Here is a 25,820-nt window from a genome sequence, read left to right as displayed (position 1 = left end):
GTGGAGTATAAAATGTCGAGGGAGTCTGTCTCCAGCCTCTGTGACCGTTGTGCCGTCTTCCAATTTGATACCGTCTATATCACTTTTACTTGTCTGTTACTTTAGTACTCTTGCTAGCATTCTGTCTGTTTTGTTTGCCTTTATATAGTACCTCCTGTTTCAGATTTAATAATGCTTTCTCTGCCCTGCTTGTTCGTAATAGATCTAGTTGTCTCATACAGTCCTTAACAACTGTAATTTTGCTTATTTTTCTTTTCTGCTATAGCCTCTTGAGCATCTTTCAGTTCTTCTTCCATTTCTTTTTCAGGCCTTTCCTTCTCTTAGCTCCTTTGCGCCTTGAGAGAGATTATTTTTACCCTGAGCATTGCCTTAAAGGCATCCCAAATTACATCTAGTGGGGCTTCCAGCGTGTCCTGTATTTCAAAGTAGGTTCTGGTTTTCTCCCTCAATATATCCCATGCTACAGTGCCATATATTATTTCTCTAGGCATTTTCCAAGACCACACCTGTCTCAGCAATGTTGTGCATCTTAGTTGCCCCCGTAGGGGGACATGGTCTGATAAAGAGATTGGGTCCATCATTATCTCCACAAGTGTCCCCAGTATCCGTGGAGTTCCCCATATATGATTATTCTAGAGACGGTGTGATGGACATGTGAAAAGTATGTGTATCCTGTCTCTTCCCTTTCATTTGCTCTCCATAAGTCTGTTAGTGGTAGGTCTGTAAGTTTACTTTTTAGGGCACTGGATGGGCCACTTCCCCTGTTGGGTCCATGATTACTTCTTTGTCTGGGTCCCATGCTAGATTGAAGTCCCTTGTCAGGATGACTTCTCCAACCGCAAACTTTTCTAATTTCCCCAGAGCCTGATATATGAATGGCTCTTGTCCCGTGTTGGGGGCGTAACAGGTGCCTATCAGGACTTCTTTATCCTCCAGTTGGATTTGAAGGAATAGAAATCTACCTTTGGGATCGCTCAGGGAGTTGATTACCTTTGCTCCCAGCGCCTTTGAAAACCCCATCAGGACTCCCGCTGTTTTATTTTTGGCGTTTGCCTGATATATGTGTAATAGTAGTTGCTGTATGCATCCTCTAGTACTAGCGCTCTTTTTGATGTGTTTCTCTTGCAGGAGAACTATGTCTGCTGCCCCTTTTCTGATATGTGCTTCTAGTTTCTTCCACTTTCTAGGGGTGTTTAAGCCCTGTATGCTATGTGTGAGTATGTTAGGTGACCTATTCCCTGCCATGGGTTATGCACTTCGGGGGGCCTGTCTTCTTGTCCCTTGTCTTCCGCTTTTCCCGATGTAGCCCCTGTTGCCGCTGTTAGACTTTTAGATATTAGGAGAGAGTGTTCATTGCCCTTGCAGTTGCGGCTTTGTGTTCCTGTTTGCTTCCCTTGTGTCTCTTTTCCCTTTTGTTTGAATACAGTCTATATGAATGTCCTCCTGGCGGTTTATGTCGTTAAGTGTGGCGAAACATTGTTGGACCAGTAGTTTTTCAGCTCTGTGTCTCCGTTTGTTTCTGCCATGCCTTTGATCCCTATATTTGATCTTCTAGAGTGGTTCTCAACATTTCGTGCTTGAATTTCCAAGTTCTGTGTCACCATCGCAAATTTGTTCCAGCAGCTCCGATTTTCTAACAAACATCTATACTTACTTCAGATAGACCCTGTTCAGTGATGTCTACACTGTTGCCCACAGTGTTAATCTCTTCTGTGATTTCTTTCAGGTATTTTTCAAATCTTCCTTAAGGTTTACCATTTGTTCCTGGAAAGATATAGTCATCCTGTTTTCCATGCCCTTGAGGCATCTTGGAGATGTTTACTGAAAGCCATGTTTCTGTTCTCCCTTTTGGTCTTCTTTTTCCTGTTGTGTACCTGTCTCATTCGCTTATTCTGTGGCTTTTCTTCCGTGTTCTGCTGCCAATATTTTTCCAAGAGGCCTCTTTTCGTTCCTTTAGTGGCTCCCTGTAGTGCTGAGGGTTGCTTCCCTTTAGGTCTTGGCATCTGAATTTGCGCTTGAGGACTAGGACATTGGGTTGCGTCTATGCCTGACCTTAAATCACCACCGTAGGGGGTTGCTTCCTGCTTCTTTCGTTTGTGTGTTTGCAATTTGCATGTGGCTCTCCTATTCCAGTTTGAGGGGTGTAGTTAGATGCTTCCCCTATTGTGTCCTTTTAACCCTCTCCTTCCTGTGCGGGGGGAGTAAGGGGGTCTCGTATTTGCTGTGTTTTCACCGTGCCTTATGCTGTGCCTGTTGTCTTTCCCGCCGGTGATGCCCCGTCTGTTGGGTGAGTAACCTTTCTTTCAGTATGTCCCTGTTGGGAGATTCGGTTTCGCTTCTGGCTGCCTTCCGGCTCTCATATGTATGCGTCTCTGCGATTGCACTTGTGCTTAATCGGAGTCTTTTTTTCATTTTCTCTCCTGGGGAGTTTCTGTTGGCGTCTGTTGCGCCAGTTTCTGGGCTGGATGGAGGTGAGGTGACTGGAGGGAGATTGCGTGCCTGTTATTGTTTTCCCTATGATTAGTCCTTGGGCAGGCTGCGCAGCTTGTGACTTCTGTGCGTACAGGGCTCTAGGTGCCCCCCATGGTCTCCTTCTCCCCCAGGTGTCGGCTCTTTTTGCTCTTTTCTTGGCTCTGCAGCCTCGATTTCTTTCTTGGCTATCCTCATCTACAAATGGAGGCCTCCTGCTGCACTGAAGCTCCTCCCCTCCTGCGCCGTGCCTCACAGCCTGCTCTTGCTGTCCGGGGTCCTCTGTCTGGGTCCGTCCCTCTCCCCAGTGATCTTTGCATTGCTCCCTCACTCCCCCGGGCCTTCTCACCTTTCACTACCCTTGGATAGATGGCCTGCTTGCCTGCTACACCGCTGACTCTTCCGGCAGGAATCCCCAGGTCCAGGTCCGCTCTGCTCCTCGCCATCCGTGGAGGGGGGAGCTGGACTCTCTTCGGCTGCCGATTGGAATCTGCGTTGCCTCCTTGCTCTGCCGGGCACATTCTCCTCCAGACGGCGGGTCCCTGTGGAGTCGGATGACTCCTCTACATGGCTGTCCCGGCTCTGCTGCGGCGCTGTGCGTGGTACGATTGTCTCCTTCTCTTGTCCCTCAGTCAGGGTGTCTGCGGAGAATGGTCTCTGTTGACAGGTTTTTTATGGAAGTATTTCCTGTCTTCTAAGGGAGGGTTCCGAACCTTTATAGTTGCCTTTCGTCCATTACAGAGCTTGGCAGAGTGCAGCTCTACCCTACCAGTGGCCATGTTGGATGCTTCAGTGCTGGGAGTCCTCAAGTTGCTCTCCGAGCTAATATTGGGCTATTGCACATTTTTCCATAAAGTTTTTGAATTTTGACCGATTTTTGCTTGATTGTCTTTGACGAAGGACAAAGGATCTGCTGCCGGTGAAAATATCTTCATCCACTGTTGGATCGTCATCGTAGTTTTGAGAAGGCCCCGCTTTGGGCCTACTTCGCGCCTTGCAGCCATGTCAGGAGCCTCTTCAAACTCTGGCTGATTTGTGGATTAAAGAACGTCTTCTTGGAAGATCCTCATCATAAATGCTTGTATTGCCTGTACCACAATGAGGAGGGATGCAAGGTGTTGCGAGGTGTGCTGTGGTTTCTCGAAGAAAACCAAAACATATCGCTACAGCAGACTGTCATCGTGGCTCAAATGGAGCAAGGCCACTGACATGGCTTCTGGGCAGGGTCATGCCTTATCTAGAACTGGCCGGTCCAAGGAACAAACTCCCTCTGGGAGGAGGTTGAGATCCTTTGGAACGTGCCGCTCACTCTGGGTCCATGTGAAGGCCAAGCTCTGCAATGCTGGGTTCACTGCTGCTGCGGGTGCCGAGTCGGGCAGAACGTGATCACCATTACCATCAGCCTCCGTAGTGAGCCTGCTGACGAAAGGGGCCTCGTCGAAAAAGAGACAGTCCCTAACCCTGACCAAACTCTTTGTCTGCAGATAAACCGACGAGGGACAGGTCCGGGGAGGACTTGTCGAAACTTGATGTGGCCAGGTTAACTGAATCTATGATGGCTCTGTTGTCGAGGGCTTTGACAATCACACCGTCCACGAAGCGGATGACGTCCACCATGTACGCACCCAAGGAAAGTGGATCTGCAAAGGAAGTGGCTGCCACAACCACCCCAGGGGTGTCCTTACCCCCGAGGTGAGATACAGCTGCAGAGGCAGTGACAAAGGCAGCAGCCGTCCAGATAGGCCAGAGCAGATTTACTCAAGTTCCGACGAGGATGATGATAATCTGCCCGATGATTACTACATGGATCACGAAGGGGGACATTCTGGGGGCGGTGGGCCTAGGTCCCCCGCTCGCAAGAGGAGACTCATCAGTCCAGACCCTAGGCCACTGGCTCCTTTCACCTCTAGAACAAGGGACGTGTCGCTGGATATTCTAACGAGTCTGCACACACTGGTCACCGAGATCCAGCACAGGATGCCTCCGGCACCAGGGCCTGCACTTCCACGGTATCCTCCGGAACCTCGAAGGTTGGACCCTTCACCCAGGAAGAGAAAGTCTAATGGGGGGTGAGAGGGCTGGTCCTCGGCATCATCCAACCCTTCCACCGCCTCGCCGCTACATAACTCCGGCTGGAGCCCTGACTCATACGGACACAGGCACAGACTCTGCAACCACAGGCACCGATGAGGACGACGACTTTGTGCCGGCGGTTGGGGAAACACTGCACGCGGACGAGCCACATAGAGCATCCCCACCGGACAAAGTTGAATCCTTTCACTCCATGATGTCAAGGGCCTCTGAGCTGTTTCAGTTGGTTCCAGAGGAGACTAAGAAAGAAGGTTTCCTATAACAGAGGCGTGAATCAACCCTACAACAATGAAGGCTGTATTCCTTTTGTTCGTCCAGAGGAAAACAGGGTGGATCTTCAAAAGGCTAAACTACCTCGTCCCGGCAGCCTTCACGTTCCTTCAAGCAAGAAGCCTACAGGGGTCGCTCTCAAGGCAGCGGAGGACCATGCTGGCGCCGCCCACAGGGCAGAGCTCCGGCCCCTAAGCAGGCCTGGACAGGCCGTGGCCTCGGGGCCCCACTTATGCACCCAGTGGGAGGCCAGCTGGCAAAGTTACTCAGCGTGTGGACGATCACCACGGACAGATGCGGTGCTGGATGCTCTCGAACAGGGGCACACCTTGGAGTTCGAATGCAGGTGTCACTGTAGTCTACTGGTACTGCGGCAAGAACAACACGAAACAGTTTCTGCAAGAGGTGCGGGCTATGTCTGGTCCGAAAGAAAATGGGGTGGGGGGGTGGGGAAGGGGTGGCTGTAGGCCAATCCCAGATCTACATCATCTCAAAAGTTATGGATGGTGCCATTGATTGCAACACGTGCTCAGCCAGCTGGAGGAAGTTTTTTTTTTTTTTTTTTTAATTTATTTTTTTACCTTGTTGATTCTTTAGGACGCCTACTTCCACCTCCCCATTCACAAGAAACACTGCAAGTTCCTATGGTTCGTGATTAGGGGGTCAGCATTACCAGTTCAAGGCTCTGCCTATCGGCCTATTCGTCTAAAATGCATCCACGTATAACCTTACCTGGACGACTGGATGTGCGTTCCTGCTTGCACACTCTGGTAATCAAACACACATCGAGGACCATATATCTGCTGACGGAGTTGGGGTTCTCTATAAATTATCCAAAGTCCTGCTTGAAGCCATCTCAGAATGCCCTGTTACTGGGTGCCTGGCTCGACACGATAAAGTGCTTGGCGTCTCCATCGGAGGAGAGAGGAGTAGCAATAGAAGGCAAAGTACAGCGCTGATCGTCTGCGCTGATGGTGCGGGCCATCAAGTCATTGCTGGGCAGGTTGTCCTCCTGCATCAGCCTCGTCCACCTCTGCAGACTTAATGTGACACTCCAGGAGTTCCTGGATGCGAGGTGGATGCAAGCATTGCGGACCTTTGCAAACAAAATATCCCTCAATGAGGAGGTCCGTCGGGTGATGCAGTGGTTTGCGGGGGGTGTACGACCGCATCTCGTCTAGGGGATGCTGTTCCAAGTTCGGCCTTACCAAGCGTCACCACAGAGGCCTCCCTAGAAGGATGGGGAGCCCACACCCAAGCCCAAGTCTTTGGTGCTGTCGTTGAAGGGAAGGTGGTAAAGATCTCCACAGACAATACCACCACCATGTTCTAGATCTGAAAGCAAGGGGGGGAACCACTCACTGGCACTCTCCAAGGAAGCGCAGGATCTGTGGCTCTGGGCCATTCGGCAGGGCATGTTTCTCTTGCCATGTGTGGGAGCTTCGCCAAAACCAAGTGGACCTTTAGTTCAACAAATGGGGCAAATCCCAAATCGAGCTCTCCGCGGGGGCGAAGAACCCCAAGTTCTTAGGTTCCCCAACAGGTTACCTCAACTGGGGAGCATGGGGGACACGTTCCTGTGGGAGGGACTGTTCCTGTACGCCTTTTCTCCCTTTCCACTCCTACTACTTGTGTTCAACACACTCTGACAATGCCACTGCAAGATAATATTCGTAGTCGCAGCGTGGCCGAAGGCAGATCTGGTACCCGGACCGCCTGTGCCTGTCTGTGGCCCCGTCCTGGTGACTTCCGCTGGTCCTAGACTTTCTCACCCGAGGGGGAGGGACAAATCTGCACCACGACCCTGAGTCGCTGAACCCGAGGGCATGGCTCCTGCAGCCCTAGAGTTTCGGGGTTAAGCTGTACCTGCAGAATGTAAGGACATTATGGCCAGAGCCTCGTCAGCGCTGAAATGCTAACGCCATAAATGGAAGCGCTTCTCCCTGTGGTGCCGGACTCAGAAGATTGCGCCTCTGCGTGCCATGGCCCCTCAATTTATACCCTATTTGCTTTCCTTGACCAAGGCGGGTTTTGCGCATAAATCAGTCAAGGTGCACCTCGCTGTGATGTGATTGCACAGACTCATCAAAGAGTTCCTCAAGGGGCTCTTCAGGACTTTAACGCTATTGAAGGCTCCAGCCCCAGCTTGGGAGCTCAATGTAGTACTAACTTGGCTCATGGGAGCTCCTTTTGAACCTATGCATTGAATACCTCTCAAGTTCCTCATTTGGAAACTGGCTTTCCTCATGGTCATCACCTCGGCCAGGCGTGTCCGGGAGATTCAGGCCCTGTCTTGCAAGCATTCTTAATTGTCTTTCCATGCTTCACGGGTGGTACTGCGTTCACACACCACCTTTATGCGGAAGGTGCCGTCAGAATTCCACCTCAACAAATCTTTGGTGTTACCAGTACTCCTACGTCCCATCCCCTTTCCTCCATACTTGTGGGACATCTCTCCGTCCTGTGGGACGGGACCAGAGCACTTTGTAAAAAGCATCCACATTTTTTCCAAAAATGTGTCCCTCCTCTCTTTCCTGCGCGGGGCCCAGCACGCGGCCGTAACCCCACCCACCTTGGCTCCGCATCGCTCATTAGTCCTTTTGTCCGCTCGATCGGGGCCGGACGCACTTGCATCCTCGGAAGATTTGCTTCCCTTTTTTCCTCTCTGGCTCTCGCTAGCGTTCGTTTACTATGTCTGTTTTTCAAATTAGACTTTCCAGATTGTTCATCGTGTCACCGTCGTTTTGCGAGGGCGGATCCCCATCATCTTTGTTTAGAGTGTTTGGGTCCGGAACACCCAAACTCTTCGATTCCCAAACTCTTCCATTGTCCCCAGTGGACAAGGCAGTGCCTGACACGGCTCAGCAGGATCCTGACCTGTCAGATGACCCTCAAGGCGATCAGGACAACGAGGACCTTCCCCGCTCGATCAGAGCCTTTCATGACCGGGTACTGGACATGAGTTTCTTAGATGTTCTGGTGCCCGAGGCACCCGCTCCACAGGAGGGCGTGCTTTCTGGGGCATTCCCCCTATCTCCTTTGGAGTGTACCGGCCTGTTCCTGCAGAAGGATGTTCTGGCCGAGGTCCGAAGAGTGTGGGAAAAGCCACACTCGGGACTTTTTGGCAATAAAAAGATTGACATGAGGTACAGGCTGCATGTCGTCTTGTCCGCCTCCTTCCTCCACAGTGGTGGCTGCGGCCACTTTGCAGTCCAGGTCTGCAGCATCCTCTTCCACGACAGCTACTCAGGTTCTGGGAAAGGAGGACAAGCTCCTCGACTCCCTCGGGAGGAAAATCTTCGCCAACTCGGCCTTGCAGCTCAGGCAGGCCAACGCCGAATTGATATTGGCGGGAGCTAACATGCGGATGTGGAAAGGTCTGTCGGAGTTTGTGGAGCACATCCCGGTCGAGAAGCTGGAAGATTTCAAAGGAGGTCTTTCCAATAACAGGGTCTTGGCCCAGGATCTCCTGGAGGATGCGGCTCATCACATAGACACCTCGGCTCGGGGCCTGATGCTTGGGGTTGATACCTCACGGCAGGCGTGGCTGCATGCCACTAAATTTTCTAAGGAAGTGCAAGACAAGGTGTTGGACCTTCGATTCGATGGTAAGGAACTTTTTCATTCTACTGATGTAGAGCTCACCAAAACCAAGGATAGCACTCAGACGGCTAAATCATTGTCTGTTCTGGTTAAAGCGCCTTTCAAATCCCAGAGACCGTTGTCGCAAAGTCAACCTTCCTCTGGTTTTAGGAAGCTTCCTCGACTGCAAATCTCGTATGGTTCCTCCATACGGCTGCCCGCCGTCCCCTCTAATAAGGTTCCTCTGTTATTGCTAATGGGTTTTTGACCCGGCGATAGAAAAGGACTGAAAAAATGTTGATGCTTTTTACAAAGTGCTCCGGTCCCACCCCACAGGACGGAGAGATGTCCCACAAGTATGGAGGAAAGGGGACTATGGACTAGGAGTAAGGTGGCCACTACGGTGAGTAACCTGGTAATTTTCTTCTTGAATCCAGTTGTCGCCATCGGAGAGGGCCTTGCATTCGCTGAACGTTGCTCGTGCCTTAAACACAGGCCTAATGCTGCCAGAATACAGTCTCGGAGACCACCCACCAAAATGCACACATTTGACTGATTTCTCACTATCGTAGCACCTAATGTTAGGATGCAGCTAACACCAGGCAATTGTATCAGCTGCTCACATGTTGAGTGCACCCAAGCACCGTATGCTACTCTACTCCCTCGACTGACCTTGACTATGGTCTCCAAGGGCGTTCAACCCACAAGCGCTTTGAGATCATACCAGTGATGTAAAGAGCGCTACATAAATGCCAAATAACATAACATAACTTACCTGTAACTATTGTTCACCAGCATGGGTCTGGCATGGATTTGCATGCAAATCCTCCCTCCTTCCCCTCTGTGGCTCTTCTTGGTTCATACTGCCACTTTACGTGCTTAACTAAATCTGAAGATGGCCACCAGGGGTGGAGTTTAGGGAAAGGACTGTCATTGGATGGAGTAGTATGACCCAGAGGACAGCTATTGGTTTAGAAGAGAAATACAGTTTGAAAGTGAAACCTGTTTTTCTTTTATCGAGGATTCCCAGCCTGACGAGGGTGAATATTAATGAGCATGTGAATCCATGCCAGACCCATGCTGTTACAGGTAAGTAACTTAAACCACATGTGCCCGTACATACAGCGTACAAGAAACCTCTGAGATTGAGAGATTCTCACTTGCAGGTCACCACTTTCAGTAAAGCTTGCTCCCCTTTGGGCTGAATGAGCTGCCCGAGTTTTTACATTGCTGATGAATCCAGTTGCAGCCCACTTGTGTATCTAGACAACTGGCTCGTCAGAGCATAGACTTTTCAGGAAGCACTGTCAACTCTCCAACTTCTACTTGACGTACTGTACACTCTGGGTCTATCGGTCAACCAGAAAAGGTTTTGCTTATGCCTGACTCAAAACATCAGGTTTGTAGATTTTCGGTGGGACTGAAGTTTAGGCAAATGTTTCCCAAATCGGAAAATGATTGTGGACTTTAAGCAGTTTACTGCACATTTCCTGAGTCACCAGATAGCTCAACCTGGTGGTTCCTATGCTATGGCAGCTTCAATTTTAGCTGTTCCTTTCACACTTTTCAGAATAAGGAGTCTACAACTGCAGCTCTCAGCATCATGGGATCAGGAGTGTGATGATCCATATCCTATAAGGACTTGTACAAAGAAAGAACCAGTATGCATTACTGTAAACAAGAAAATGTGAATATACCTTTAAATGAAGTATTGATGAATAAGAGACGAAAGGCCCCGAGACGAGAGAGGGCAGAGAGACGGACATAGGCTGGGGAAGTCCCATGGCTACATAAAATCAGAAGGGGAAGAAGACTGGAGAGCCAGAGAGACCTGCGAAATACAAAACGGCTGCTGAGCCGAAAGCAAAGGGTGAAACGCACAGTGTCCTATCGGCTGGAGAAAGGGGGAAGCAGCCAGTGATGGTGTAACCACAGAGAGCCAATGGTGAGCCGGAATTCCTGGTAACCATGCAGAGAACATAACACGATAGGGACCGCTTAACGTGTTGGTACCTGGGATAGTGAAAATCAGTTTGAGAGGAAGACTCTTGAGTACGAGACACCGAGCAAGGAAGAGGAAGAATCGAAAGACCAAAGGAGAGAGCCTGAGCGGAGCGAAGTCCTATCCTGGTGGCGTTACCCCAAAAGTGTCATGTAACTGGGAAAACGGTAGACCTGGGTGGGGGAATGAGAATAGAAAAGTGAGAACAAGAGACGTTAATGAGAATAATTATAAAAGTGCTCCTACTCCTTACAGTCAAGATAACGAGAATATCAGTGATAACAAGGGAAGTGAATGAGAATACTCATCCGAGTCAAGGTGACCAAAATATAACCTGGCGAATAAGAGAACTGAAAGAGAATCCTTTTTAGAGTCCACATACTTGTCACAGTAAAGATAACAGAATATAATTGTGAAAACAAGAAAATCAGCAGGAAATAGTTATGGAACTATTCCTACACCTCTTAGTAAAAAAATGTAGAGTATAATCCTGAAAGTCAGAGAAGTGGATGACAATCGTTATAAGTGTCATTTGATAAAGAGAATGAAACTGTAAAAATGAATACGGAAGATAAGGATAAAAGAATATATATATATATCAAAGGATGCATACAATATAGAAACTAAAGCTTGTGAATTAAATAGAAGAGTAGTTGGCCTCAAGAGAGAGACTCAGAAAGGTTGGATAATCTTACCCTGGGAAAACAGAAGAGAAACCTTTGGGAAGGGAGTTGAAGAGAAAAATAGCAAATTAACAGAAGCCAAAGACAAGGGAAAAAACATCCGTACAGAACCTAGGAAACCCCATGTTGAGAAGAAACAAAAGAGGAACAAAGTATTAAGAAAATTGTATGAACTGATTAAAGATGTCACCAGATACTATTTGAACGTCAGTCATTGAACAAAAAACCTGTGAGAAGCAAGAATCAAGGAGAAGGGACTAATTCTCCTGCCTTCAGTTCTTAGGATAGTGGTATAGTCAGTTAGGTTTAGGAATCTGTCCCTATCCAAACTAACCCCCAACTGACCCTACCACTATCGAGCACATTAGTTTGTTAGGTAGGGAATGCCCTATAGAAATGGGGGAAAAATAGGCATTATCCTTTTCTTTAATAAATATTCACATAATGTGTATGTGACCTTCATCTGACCTGGCACAGGAGGTAGAGAAACAGTCTGCAAGAATGTTTAGTCCTATAAATCTGAGGTCGGATTTGTTATGGTGGAACTATGGACGAACTGCAAGTCGAAGTTTCTTCCAAGGATCTTCCCCAGAGACACGTAATAACATCATACTCGTCTCTCATGGGCTGCAGAGCAACTTTAGGGCAGCTTCAAACACATGCTCTCTGGTATCTTGAGATGGAGTTGCATATAAACTTCCTAGAAACTGAAGTCTTTTCTACCAGTCACTCAAGGCACCATCGGTCTTATAAGAACCGACAGCATGACGGCTATGTTTTATGGCAACAAGCAAACTAGCTGGGTGGAATCCAGTTCTAACCCCACAATTCTCCCCCACACACACACTCCTGTAGGTTGACAATCCAGATCTGGGAGTGGGGTATTCAACACCACATTTCCCTACAGGCAATTCACTTAGCAGGCAATATCAATACACTAGTGGAGTGAGAGCTGAAGGCCTCTGTGGCAGAGGACATTTTTGGGACGTGGGAGTATCCACATGTATTTATTGCATTTGTTTCAGCGCACAAAACCCAGAGGCATCTAGGCGCTATTTACAGAAAGTGCATAGTACATTAGAGAAGTGCAAGAGTATTCATAATGATTAAGGAAAGAATCAGTGAGTGTATTAACTAGCGGAGCCACCCTCATGGAGTGGGGAGTTAAAATTAAAGTACAGGTACAAGTAGGTGAGATGAGACATAATAAGGATGCACTGATTGGGAAAGCCTTACCTCATGGTATGGGGTGGTGGGCTACATTAAATGCACAGGTACACGTAGGTAAGATGCGACATAAGGATGCACAGATTGGGAAAGCCACGGATGCACAGATTGGGAAAGCCTCACCTCATGGTACGGGGGCTACATCAAATGCACAGGTACATGGAGGTAAGATGCAACATACTAAGGATGCACAGATTGCGAAAGCCTCACCTCATGGTTCAGGGTGTGGGGGTGAGGTAGAGGCTACATCAAGTATGCAGATAATTGGACAAGTTTGGTATGGTGAGTGGCAGTGGGTTGCATTGTCAAATCAAGTACAATTACCCTTACTAAGTAGCAGTCCAGTAGCACTAGATAAATGGGCATAAATGAGCTGCAGCCCAGAGCAATGTAAGTAGCATTCCTGTAGCAATGCAAGGCAGAATATTTGGGCAGTAGGAAGCCCTTAACTTGGTTGGCAATTCGGTGCTGCGGCTCAGGCACTATTGATGGAAAATATTGAGCGCTGATTGCGATGTGTGGCCGTGAGGAAGCAGTGGGAGTCGGATACCTCGGCGAGGTGGACTGATGCAGGGACGGACAGGCCCATCCAAATTTGGTACTCTGATCTTCTGAAACTGAAGGTATCTGCGCCTCTCCACCTTCTGGTGTCAAGGGACCTTCTGAGCTAGCAGAGCTTGGTTCCTGAAAAATTAGCTTACAGAAACCTAGTGTTATTGGAACAGAACCAGTCTATAGTTCAGGTGGCTGGGAAGGCTTCTGCAAGGAGCTGGTATAAGGTCAAGTGGACTTGCTTTTGCTTCTGAATGCTACTGCAGCCTTTGGACCCACATCTGGTTTCTCTAGGCAACATCTTATCTTTCCTGTCCTATTTGACCTCTTCAGGTGTCAGAGTTCAATCGTGCAGGTCATATTTATCTACAATTGGTGCATTTTTGGGCTCCAAATATCTCGACAGCCCATCCCATTATAAAAGACACTTTGAGGGTCTGCTTCGTCTGCATCCACCAATCAGTGGACCACAACCTTCAGGGGGCCTTAATGTGGTGCTGGCGGCAAGGACCTTAAGCTTGTTACTTTGAAGACAGCCTTTTTGGTAGCTGTCATTTCTGCTAGACGGATTAGCGAAATGTGTGCTCTTTCAGCCTCGGAACCAAATACTGTGTTCTCATCGTTCCTTCTTGCCCAAAATTGTATCTTCTTTACACTTAAATCAGAAAATATTTCTTCCTATATTCTTCCCCTCATCAACAAACAGAAGGTGAGGGGACCTTGGATTCTTTAGACTTGAAACATTCCCTCAAGTTTTACTTGAACTGCTCTGAGGTATTCAGGAAGTCAGATAGTCTGACATTTGGTGGTCTAAACCCGGGAGCTCAAGCTTCAAAGGCGACTATATCATGCTGGAGTGTTTCTTGCATTGTAGAATCGTACAAAGTTGAAGCCAAAACCGTGCCCAAGGGTCTACACGCGCAGACAATCTGGGCAAAGGCTACTGCCATCGCTTTCCAAAGAAATGTTCCTTGGGATTTTATCAGTGAGGCACCTCCATGGGCTTCTCAGTCTGCCTTTTCAGACATTACTGTATGGGCATGGATGCCAGGTCAGATGCCAGATTCGGACAGACAGTCATTCTGAACTTATTTTGCTAGGTATATGTTTTTGCTCCCCGAGATGGTCAGGTGCTCTTAAGTCTCCCAGCGTTATGGAGGAAAGGGGACGGTACATACGTGGAAGAAAATATTACTCACTGTAGTGACTTCTGTACTCCTTGTCCATAGACCCCTTTCCTCCATATACCCCGCCTGCCGTCCCCCTAATAAATAGGCTATTGTTCAGGTGACACTTCCAGCATTTTCAAGGACTGACTGGCGTGCAGGGGGCAGGTTCAGTAGGGCTAGCCACGCCCATGCTGCTGTGCCTATTGCACAACACCAGAAATTGTATAGGGAAAGTATGCTTTAATGCTGTGCTACAATTGCTCTGCACACGTCCCCGAGGACTGTCACTCCAACAGTATGGAGGAACGGGGGTCTATGGACTAGGAGTACAAAAGTTAATACAGTGAGTAACTTTTTCTAAACACACTGTCAGGCTCTTTATTGCTGAGCGTTTTGTACTGAAGTGGTGGATAGTTTCAGTGCTCCTCAGCAGATGACAATAATGGGAGATTCTGATCTCAACTGTTCTATTCGATTTTGAAATGACAACCTTACTTAGCGGCTAGATTGTCAATTGTTTACCCTTTTAGAGTAAGATCCAAGCGAAAAGACAGATTGATTAAGATTAAGCTAATAATTGATGTGAAATTTCACAGTGACATCAGGGAATGTAGAAAACATGAGGGATGGATATGTAAAGAGGAGTAGAGCACAAAAGTAGAGATCTTGGAGAGTATTACCTCATCTGATATGGTTAAGGCCTTTGATGTGAGCCCCTTCATAAGTCAAGAAACTTACATTTTATATACCAATAAAAGCATGGCCAGATATTCATGTCCCAGAACTTGTTAATGCTCAGGAACCTATGCACTAAAGAAGTAAATAGTACAAGGGGATATTTTGTCCTTTACAAGGATCTTTGAAAATTCATACATTTGCACTCTTTCTCAACTCGGAGGACACATGCAATCTGAGCTTTAACAATAAAATACAAAACAGAAATTAAAGTGTATTTCTTGAAAGAACACCGTAATATACTCCAAAATTAATGGAAGTTCAGATTCCCCAAGCTACCTTCTCAGAGGGTCTTTCCAAGGGCCCAGAGCTGCAAGTTTTTATTTTATATAGATATGTGAAATCGTTACTTGACTGAGAATTGGTGGTCCCATGCCAAAAAGTCAATTCTTGAATTGGGAAATTATTATATATTGGGAACGGAAGCCTTTGTTAAATTCTTGAAATCAAGCAACCTTAAAGTCCACTTCTGACTGTCGACCTTATCATATGACGACCTGTGAGTTTCCTTTCCTACCGTATTTACTTTCCCCTCATTTTGCCACTTGTTTTTCTTTGTGGGGTTCACACCAAAAAATCATCATTTAGTTCCCTACTTAAGCACCGCCCGCTCCAGTCCCCTTTTTTCCCCTTTTGCCTTTTTCTTTGCTGGTAAGCAACTCCTTCGTACGAAGTGTTAAGAACTATCAGCAACTTTACAAAGTTAATGTTCTTTTATTCTCTTAATTGTAGAATACTCTTATTATGTTTATTATGCTTACATTTCTAGGTGCTTTCATTTGCAAATCATATATATATATGTAATGTCTTGAATGCATTTGAACCTGTTCCCCCAACACCTTTAGTGCTAAACCCATCACGAACACTAACCCTTGGCCTAAAACTACTGTTTTGTTTTCATTGTGTAAATGTCACCCACCCATAATGGTTGGAAAATGCAGACATTCAGCATTTGGATTCATTTAGCTGCTTAAATGGCAGAGCACCTGTGTTTTGGTAATAATGTATATGGTGGGTTCCTTTCTGCCCATTGACTTTGTTTTTGCTAGAGGGTTTCGTTTTGTTTCTTTCATGTATGCGTGCCCTAAAACAGCCACTGAGGAAGATCATTTTGAATGCATAAGTTTCCAACCGACTTTGTCCACTGTTTTGTTGTCCATGGAAACATTTGAAAAAATCACTTGGAAAAAAATATTTTGTGATTCTAAATGCTGGCTTTTCTTTCTTCGTCTTCTCTAGCTTAAACTTTGGAACAAGTTCAGGATTTCTAACATTCCATCGCTGATATTTATAGATGCTTCTACCGGGAAGGTTGTATGCAGGAATGGTCTTTTAGTAATCCGAGATGACCCAGAAGGTACGTTTTACAGTATAAACCTAGAACACCAATTTCTCTCTCTAGCAGTAACCCTTTTTGTTATTTGTCTCTCCACCACATGTTAAGCCCTCTCACTATTGACAGTTCTTTGATATTCACTGAAGAAAAGCCTCCTAATATCTGAAGTGGCTGATGTGAATTAGTGTAGTTAATGATTGATTTGCATCAGATTCACTTTGGTTCTATTTAGGACATAATTTATTTGGGCTGACTGTTTGTGGTAACCTTAACTTTGGGATTTCCAATATTTGTAAACTTTACGTTTTATAGCTTGTAAATTTAACTGATTGCAAAAGGGTTTACGCCCCAGATTGTTCACACCTTTTTGTGTTTTGTAATTGCATTGTCTGTTGTTTCCACCTCTATGGGTGTTTCTGTTCTCTTTGGGCTGTACATTGTTCCTAAACTGGGTATAAAATGTAATTTTCGTGTGCTGTGCGTATGGAGTAATTGTGTACTTTTGCAATCTCGTAAAACCGGTTAGTGTTTGGATATTTGTTGCATACATTTCTGTTTTTAACTTGCACTGCACATGCTTAATTTGTGGAATATGCATAAAATGCATGAGGTGTATTTTGTTATCTGTTTGGTTTAGTACTTTCTGCTTTTGTTTCTGGAGTGTGTGGGTAATTTACATGTGTTGTGTACGTCTGAATTATGTTGTGGAATTATGTCGTCTCTGTTGCCATGGCACATATACTTTCTGCTTCTGATGTCAGGATGTTGTGCATTATCTCTGGATTTTGTGTTTTATCTCTGCATTTTGTGCCTGCCCAAATTCTTTTTTTTTTTTTTATGTTTGCATGCGTGTGTTACATGTTTTAGTGATCTGCCTGCTGGTCACATGCCCAATTAGTGAAATGTCTATAATTGAATGATGCTTTATTTTATTTTTTGAATGGTGCTTTATTTAATTTTTTTGCCTGTTAGTTTTCGTTTTCCTCTTTGGTGTTCACAATGTTGTGCATGTTTTCCATAAGTTGTGCATGGCCATGTTTAAAATTCCATAATGGCATGTTTGTGTTTTTAGTCTGTTTTTGCACATTTTTATGTTTATTTGTGACTTTATTGTGTTATGGTTTCAAACCTTTCACAAAACAAGCATACTCCTACGTCCCGTCCCCTTTCCTCATACTTATGGGACATCTCTCCGTCCTGTGGGACGGGACCGGAGCACTTTGTAAAACGCATCCAAAAATGTTTTCAAAAATGTCCTTCATCTTTCTTGCATTGCCCATCAGTCCTTTTCTCCGCTTGTTCGGGACTGGACGCACTTGCATCCTCAGAAGATTTTCTTCCTTTTTCCTCTCTGGCTCTTGCTAGCGATCGTGTACTAGTCTTTCGAGTGGATTGTGTCCTCCAACGTATTCCTCATCTTAGATGTATTCCATCCAGCTTTGCTGCTCTTCGGAAATTTTTTCGTGCGTCGATGTCGTCGAGTCAATGGTCCCTCGAAGGCCTCCGTCGAGGTTGATGTCATCGGGTATATAAGTAGCACCGTGGCGCCCGTTGGCCTCAGGTCCGTTTTTCCGCAGTATACGTTGCTTCGGAGATTCGGCGCACCTCGAGTTCTGTGAAGATAATAAATATAACGAAATATGTCCTAGTCATCGACGCCGACCACGACCCCGAAATCGGGTTTCAAAAAGTGCAAGTCGTGCGGTTCAAAAATGTCGATCACGGACCTGCACCGAGAGTGTTTGTGGTGCCTTGGAGAAGGCCATGACATGGAGGCCTGTACGATGTGTCAGGCGATGACGGGGAAGGCCTTGTGAGAAAGGGGAGGAAAACAGGTAGGTCGCAAAACCAATTGTAAAGCCTCTAGCGTCGAGTCGAGGTCCGGTGAGGAGAAATCTCCTCGACGCGAAAGGCATCGATCCAGGTCCCGAAGCGATTCCCAATGCTCATCGTCTTCGACGAAAAAATCGAAGAAACAACGCCACAGGTCTCCCTCCACCTCGTTAGACGAGTCTCCGAAAAGGATAAAATGGCCCAGGAAACGTTAATCTCCCGAAGAGTGGGAAGCATTCAGGGTCAAAATGATGGAGGTGTTTGAGAAAGCGAAGCCTCGGTCCGTGCCTTCTTTGGAAGCCGGCCGGGAGCGTCATCGCTCCGACACTCGTGCACCCTCGAGCCCGGGTGATCGAAAAAGGAAGGATAGAGAACCTTCCAGGATGCCGAGCGAAAAACGCTCGAGTCGAGTTGAGCTTTCGAGGTCACCAACGCCGTCTGAGATCCATCACACCTCGAAGGGAAAATCTTCGAAGATCGCCTCAACGCCCTCGAAGCAAATGTCGTCGACGCCGAAGCCCTCTGCGCCAAAGGCTCCAGCCAAGCCAGGGCAACCAGAAAAAGGGAAAGATAAGGTTACAAGACCTGTAATATCCTCAGAGCCCTGTAATACACCTCTTCCTCCTCCTCTCCCAGAGAAGGTTTTCAAGCCTCTCCCCAGGAAGGAGTTTTTCAAGTCCCAGGCCCCTTTTTTGAGGAACAGGAGAGATCTGATGAGGAGAATGTACCTTTTGGGCTAGAATATGGCACCCCAAATGTCCCAGAATGCTTGATTTCAGAAGAAAGCAGAATGAGGGACTTGGTGGAATCATTACACAATGCAAGTGGCATTGACACATCTCCTGAAAATGACTTTGGCAGACGAGAACCAGGAGAGCATGCAGTCCATCATACCGTCAATTAATGACGAAGGTAGTAGATTACTTAGGATGGGCTGGACCATCAGCCCAATTCATCCAGGATGATTTAACAGATATATTGGACCATGGTCCCACCGAAGACCCAGTACTACCCTTTCATGTAGCACTGCAAAATAGGGTGGCCAAGAATTGGGAAACTCTGGATTCTATTCCTCCGGTAAATAAATCCCTCACCTCCAAAATACCGGCCGGCCAGTAGCAACCCCGGCTATGTGTCCAAACATCCAACTCCCGAGAGTCTGGTCATACAGGCAGCCACAGCTTCTAACAAACTTGCGTACCCTTCTATCCCTCCAGACAGGGACGATAAGCGCGTGGATGGCTGGGCACGGAAGGTATTTTCAGCTGGGTGTATGGCTTTAAAATCTGCCAACTCCACATGTGCCTTGGCAACATTTTCAAACACTCTGTGGTAGTGCATCACAATGGCGGCGGAGCACATACCAGAAGGGGAAGAAAGGGAAGGGTTCCTAGCCATTGTTAGAGATGGAAAGGAAGCCATGCAGGAATCCCTTCAATCTGGATTGGACACTGCGGATAGTGTAAGCAGGTCCATGGGCACTAGCACGGTAATGCGCAGATTTGCGTGGTTACGGAAGTCGGGTTTTGCACCGGACGTACAGGCCCGCCTTATGAACATGCCTTTTGACGGGTCTCACCTTTTTGGCAACAAGGCTGACGAGAGCCTTGAGAGGTTGCAGTCCTCAAAAGGAACTGCCATATCTTTAGGAGCCGCTATTAGGCAACCTCTGCCTTTTCTTGCGCCAGGACAATCGTGGAGGGGACGGTCCTATCTTTACTACTCCTCATATGGAAAGGCGAGAGGAATGGCCAGTCAAAGGGGCCAGAGAAAGGCCACTCGCGGTGGACGAGCAAAACGTGCAAAGCCAGCTCCAGCTGCAGCCTCTTTGCCATCAGCGGCTGCAACAACCGCCACAAAACCACTTTGAGGACTTGCATCACAAAACACCTGTAGGAGGCAGGCTGTCACAGCATCTGCAAGAATGGCGAGCCATTAGTTCAGATGTTTGGGCTCTAGAAATAATAGCCCAAGGCTACTGCCTTCCTTTTCTAACGCAACCTCAAAGCAATCCACCAGGGAGACACCCTTTGAAGTTTTCAGACCCGCTCCTACAGCAGGAAGTTCTAACCCTGCTGGAGAAAGGTGCTATAGAACCAGTACCTGCAGCAGGGAAGAACAAGGGATGGTACTGCCCGTATTCTTTGATCCCCAAAAAGGACGGAGGACTGAGACCCATCTTGGACTTAAGAAACTTGAACAAGTTCCTCAGGAAGGACAAGTTCAAGATGGTTACCCTTTCTCAGATCCTTCAGGCCCTTCAACTTCAGGACTGGTTGATGTCATTGGACCTCCAGGATGCTTATTTTCATGTGCTGATTCATCTCAAGCACAGAAAATACCTGAGGTTGTTGGTGGCGACTCACACTATCAGTTTCGAGTCCTGCCATTCGGATTGATCTCCGCCCGAGGGTCTTCACCAAGTTAATGGTAGTGGTGGCAGCGCACCTCAGGAGAGGGGGGATTCATGTCTATCCCTACCTGGACGATTGGTTGATCATGGCACGTTCTGCCGAGCAAGCACTGGATCATCTGAAAGTCACCTGCCACTTCCTCCACAGACTGGGCTTCTCCCTAAATTTCAAGAAGTCGCAAATGACACCTTCCCAACAGCTTCAGTACATAAGAGCTGTATTAGACACATCCTTGGGAAAGAGCTTGCCTCCCAAGTCGAGGGCTCAAGACATTCTTCAGATGGTTTCCAAATTCCAAAATGCCCAAAATCTCCAGGCTTACGACTTTTTAAGGTTGCTCGGCCTCATGGCATCCTGCATCTTCCTGGTGCCAGAGGCACATTTGAGGATGAGAGATCCCTTCAATGGGATCTAAAGACTCAGTGGTCCCAGTTCTCAGGTAAAATGACGGATCTTCTACAGATTCCGAACAAAGTTCGACAAGATGTTCTATGGTGGACTTGTACAGAGAACATCCTAAAAGGAGAACCTTTTTGGCAACCATGGTCGGCGATCACAGTAGAGACGGACGCCTCACTCATGGGGTGGGGAGCTCATGCCAACGATCTGACAATCAGCGGTCGTTGGTCTCCATCGGAGTCCAAACTACACATCGACCTTTTAGAGCTGAGGGCAATCAGCCTAGCGCTGAAGGCTCTCGCGCCATCTGTCAGGGGAAAGACGGTCCTGATAATGACGCACAACACAGTGGCCATGAATTATCTAAACAAAAGAGGAGGTGTGGGGTCACTACCTCTGTGCAGAGAGGCAATGCAGCCCTGGTATTGGGCAATTTAGGAAGGAATCTCTTTAACAGCAATTCATCTAGCCGGGGAGGAGAATATGACAGCAGATGCTCTGAGCAGGCAGAGCACAGTGTCCCACGAATGGGAACTGGCTCAGGAGGTCATTCAAGAGTTCTTCGCCCTTTGCAGAACCCCTCAAGTAGACCTATTTGCAACCGGTATCAACCGAAAGTGCAAAAGGTATTGCTCAAGGGAATTTCCCCGAGAGGAGTCCTGGGGGACGCGTTCGTGGTGGAATGGAATTTCCCACTATTGTATGCGTTCCCTCCGATTCCCGTCATTCCTCAGGTCATCAGGAGGCTGAGATGCTTCGGGAGCCTCATGATCCTAATTGCCCCAGATTGGGCCAGGAGAACGTGGTACCCGGACCTTCTAGACATGTCCATCTGTCCTCCAATACATCTTCCTCAGAGAGAGAACCTTCTCTCTCAAATGGAGGGTCAGGTTCTCCATTCAGAGGTCAAAACGCTCAACCTTAATGCCTGGTATCTGAAAGGCTGAGATACAGGGATTGGAACCTTCCAGATGATGTTATGGAGGCGTTGCTTTCGGCAAGAAGGCCAGCAACAAAGTCTCTACACCGTTGCCATTGGAAAAAGTTTTGCAACTGGTGCAGAGAAAAGAATATCGATCCTTTTCTATGTTCTATTCCGGAAGTACTATCTTTTCTTCTGACCCTAGCACATAGAGGTCTGAATGTTTGGACAATAAAAGGTTACCTTGTGGCGCTTTCCATTTTCAAGCGCTCGTCGGAAGAATGCTCCTACTTCAAAATTCCTTTAATAATACAATTCTTAAAAGGACTCACTAATGTGTTTCCTCCTCACCCATTTCAAGTACCGATTTGGGAATCTCAGTTTAGTCCTAAAACTCTTAATGTGTTCTCCTTTTGAGCCTATGCTCGCATGTCCATTAAGATTACTAACATGGAAAACTGCCTTCTTAGTTACTTTAACATCTGCAAGAAGAGTGAGCGAATTGCAGGCACTGTCTTCTGGGCCACCCTATACTGTGTTCCATAAGGACAGAGTTGTGTTGAGGGTTAAACCGACATTTTTACGGAAAGTAGTATGATTTTCATTTAAGTCAGAAAATTGTTTTACCTGCATTCTATCCTCCACCCCATCCTACTAAGGAGGAGGAAAGATTACACAGGTTGGATCCAAAAAGAGCTTTAAGCTTTTACATCTCTAGACTTTCCAGACTTAGAATGGACAACCAGCTGTTTATAGGTTACACAGGAAGGAAACTGTGTCAATCGGTGACAAAACAGACAATTTCACGCTGGATTGTGCTTTCCATCTCAGAATGCTACAGATTAGCACAAAAAGACCCACCAGAAGGGTTAAGGGCTCATTCCACCAGAGGCATCGCGTCTTCGACAGCACTTCAAAGAGGTGTTCCAATAAGGTACATTTGTGAAGCAGCAACTTGGTCTTCACTACACACCTTTACAAAATTCTATAGTCTGGATGCTTCCCAGTCTAAGGAGCTGAGTTTTGGATAAGCAGTGCTTTATTCCGCCATATACATACTGTTTTGGGAGTCTATCTAAGATGAGGAATACGTTGGAGGACACAATCCACTCGAAGAACAAGTTACTTACCAACTGGCAACGTTCTTTCGATTGGATGTTCCTCCAACGTATTCCTCATCGCCCTCTCAGCCTACCCCTCTGTAAATTTTTCTGGGTTATTGCCAACTCAAATCTCGCAAGGCTGATACCGGTCTGCCGGCACAATCTACACAGTACAAAATCAAAGATAAAAAGGCGAAAAACAAAACTGAGGCCAACGGGCGCCGCGCGTGCTACTTACATACCCGATGACGTCACCCTCGACGGAGGCTTTCGAGGGACCATCGACTCGACGACATCGACGCACGGCGCCCTCTGCCGAAAAAATTTCCAAAGAGCAGCAAAGCTGGATGGAATACATCTAAGATGAGGAATACGTTGGAGGAACATCCAATCGAAAGAACGTTACCAGTTGGTAAGTAACTTTTTCGTCTGTCGTTCAAACTAGACTTTCCAGATTGTTCATCGTGTCACCGTCGATTCGTGAGGGCGGATCCCCATCCTCTTTGCTTAGTGTTTGGGTCCGGATCACCGTTGGGACTCCTGTATTTACTGCGACTCCCTTTCGGTAAGGGGACTTCAATGTCGGTTGGAGCGGTGGGAGGAGGTGTTCCGACAAACTCCTCCTTCGCATTTACAGGCATTCATCGACGAGAAGAAACAATGCCCGGTAAGTTCTTTATTTTTCAGAGCACCCCGGCCGGGGGATACCTTTCCAGGTTCCTCTCGGGCCGGGAGGAACGTTGATCGCTCTGTCACCAGGGTTCTCTTGAGGTGCCTGTTGGGCCTAATAATTGTACCAGAATTTTCTGCGAGGGTCTCCGTAAGGGGCCTGTGGATACTGGAGCACGCTCTGAGGCCCCCTCCTGTGGGGGCTGTTTGTAGACCCAGTTCTATTGAATCGTGGGATACCGGAGCTCGCTCTGAGGCCTCTGTCGGCTTCCCTCAAAAATAAGACCGGGGTGTGCCCTGAGGCCTTGGTGGGGCTTGCTGTCACCGAACGGATGTTCGAGGCCCACGCAGATAAGGCTGTCACCGGACGTGGGTCCGAGGTCCCTCTTTCAGAGGCTAAAGCTACCAACATTTCTGAGAGGCCTGACAAGGCCTTGCCGATAAAGGCTGTTTCTCACCGTTCCCGCTCTTGCGGCGACACCAGATCTGTTGAGGGGGCAAAGAAGGAAAGTTCTTCTTTTACCGGTAATGCCGAGGCCCTTCCTGGGAAGGCTGATTTGGCGGTTGGTATGTCGCAGAAACATTCCAGGCCTCATAGTACCGGCTCTGCCGAGGTTCCTTATGTTAAGGCTAAAGTTAAGACCCCTGATTCATCAACGGGCACCCCTGCCTCACTTCCACATGTGCCGCAGTTCCCCTCAGGCGATGACAAAATGGCGCCCGTTCCTGCCTCGACCGTGGCGGCCATTTTGGGTGCTATCCCTACAACTATGCCATCGGCCTCAGCAGGATCCTGACCTGTCGGATGACACGCTAGGCGATCAGGACGACGAGGACTTGCCCCGCTCTATTAGAGCTTTTCATGACCGGGTACTGGACATGATGTGCTTCTTAGTTGTTCCGGTGCCCGAGGCACCCGCTCCACAGGAGGGCGTGCTTTCGGGGGCGTTCACCGTGTCTCCTTTGGAGCGTACCGGCCTGCTCTTGCAGAAGGACGTGCTGGCCGATGTCCGCAGGGTATGGGAAAAGCCACACTCTGGACTTTTTGTCAATAAGAAAATTGACGCGAGATACAGGCTGCATTCTTCGGAACAGGTGGCCCTGCATCTTGTCCGCCCCCCTCCAACACAGTGGTGGCTGCGGCCACTTTGCAGTCCAGGCCTGCAGCATCCTCTTCCACGACGGCTACACAGGTTCTGGGAAAGGAGGACAAGCTCCTTGACTCCCTTGGAAGAAAAATCTTTGCCAACTCGGCCTTGCAGCTCAGAAAGGCCAATGCCGAACTGGTGTTAGCGGGGGCTAATATGCAGATGTGGAAAGGTCTGTCTGAGTTTGAGGAATTCATCCCGGTCGAGAAGTTCCGCTTACCCCTGCCCCCTACCCCACCCCTCAACCCTCCTTTTCAGCTGTCGGGCTCGCCCTCCCTCAAAGCCAAGGTTCAGAAACTTCTGGACCTCAGAGATGTGGAACCCGTTCCCCTCGGGGAGCGCTTCTACTCCCGGCTGTTGACGGTGCCCAAACCCAACCAGACTGGCCTGCGCACCATCCTAGACCTTTCCCAGTTTAATCTTTTCCTACCCCAAGAGAAATTCAAGATGATCACGCCCAGCCAGATACGGTCCTCCTTGCAAATGGGCAATTGGCTCAGTGTGGTGGATCTTCAGGATGCGTACATGCATATCCTGATTTGGAATCCACACAGGAGATATCTCCGTTTCTCTTTGGGAGAGGAGTGCTTCCAGTTTCGAGTGCTTCCTTTTGGCCTCAGCTCGGTGCCGCCTGTCTTCACGAAGATGTCGGCGATTGCGGCCTATCTTCGTCTGCAGGGTATCCAGGTGTATCTGTATTTGGACGATTGGCTCTTACGCAGCCCTTGTCTATTGAAAGCAGCGGGCAATCTTCAGTCTCTCCTTCAGCTCCTGTTCCATCTTGGGCTGTCGGTGAACTGGCAGAAATCTTCCATGACGGTCTTGCAGGACTTGATTTTCCTGGGTTTTCGCTGGAACACAATCGACTGCAGAGTGTACCTGGCCGGGGACAGGATGGCGGATCGGTTAGCCACGTGTCAGATGTTTGCGCAGTCGGAGAGCATGACGGCCTGGTGGTTCCAAAGGCTTCTGGGCCTCATGGCCTTGTGCATGTTGGCTCTTCCTCTTGCTCGTCTCAAGATGAGGTGGACCCAAATGGCTCCTCAGAGTTCTTGGCGTCAGGCTGTAGACCCGGATTGCAAGCTGATAATGATTCCAGCTTCCATGAGAGTGGACCTGGAGTGGTGGTCATCTCTCAGCAACCTGTCGGTGGGTGCGGTGTTTCAGGACCCTGCCTCTACAGTGACGATCACGACTGACTCCTCCCTCCTGGGGT

General features: G+C 47.9%; 1 protein-coding gene across 2 annotated transcripts in view; it reads left to right on the top strand.

The window, feature by feature from the left end:
• Positions 1 to 25,820, top strand: part of NXN (nucleoredoxin) — a 743,311-nt gene that overhangs the window by 160,648 nt on the left and 556,843 nt on the right. For both annotated transcript variants that reach the window (XM_069615174.1, XM_069615175.1), the window contains exon 2: positions 16,020 to 16,137. In XM_069615174.1, coding sequence (XP_069471275.1) covers positions 16,020 to 16,137 — 118 coding nt within the window. The remainder of the gene's footprint in view (positions 1 to 16,019; positions 16,138 to 25,820) is intronic.

The sequence above is a fragment of the Ambystoma mexicanum genome, chromosome 9, assembly GCF_040938575.1.
Source record: "Ambystoma mexicanum isolate Mex_15411 chromosome 9, UKY_AmexF1_1, whole genome shotgun sequence".
NCBI classification, from domain to species: Eukaryota; Metazoa; Chordata; class Amphibia; order Caudata; family Ambystomatidae; genus Ambystoma; species Ambystoma mexicanum.
Note: the sequence above shows the minus strand (reverse complement) of the source record. Positions and strands in the feature narration are given on the sequence as shown.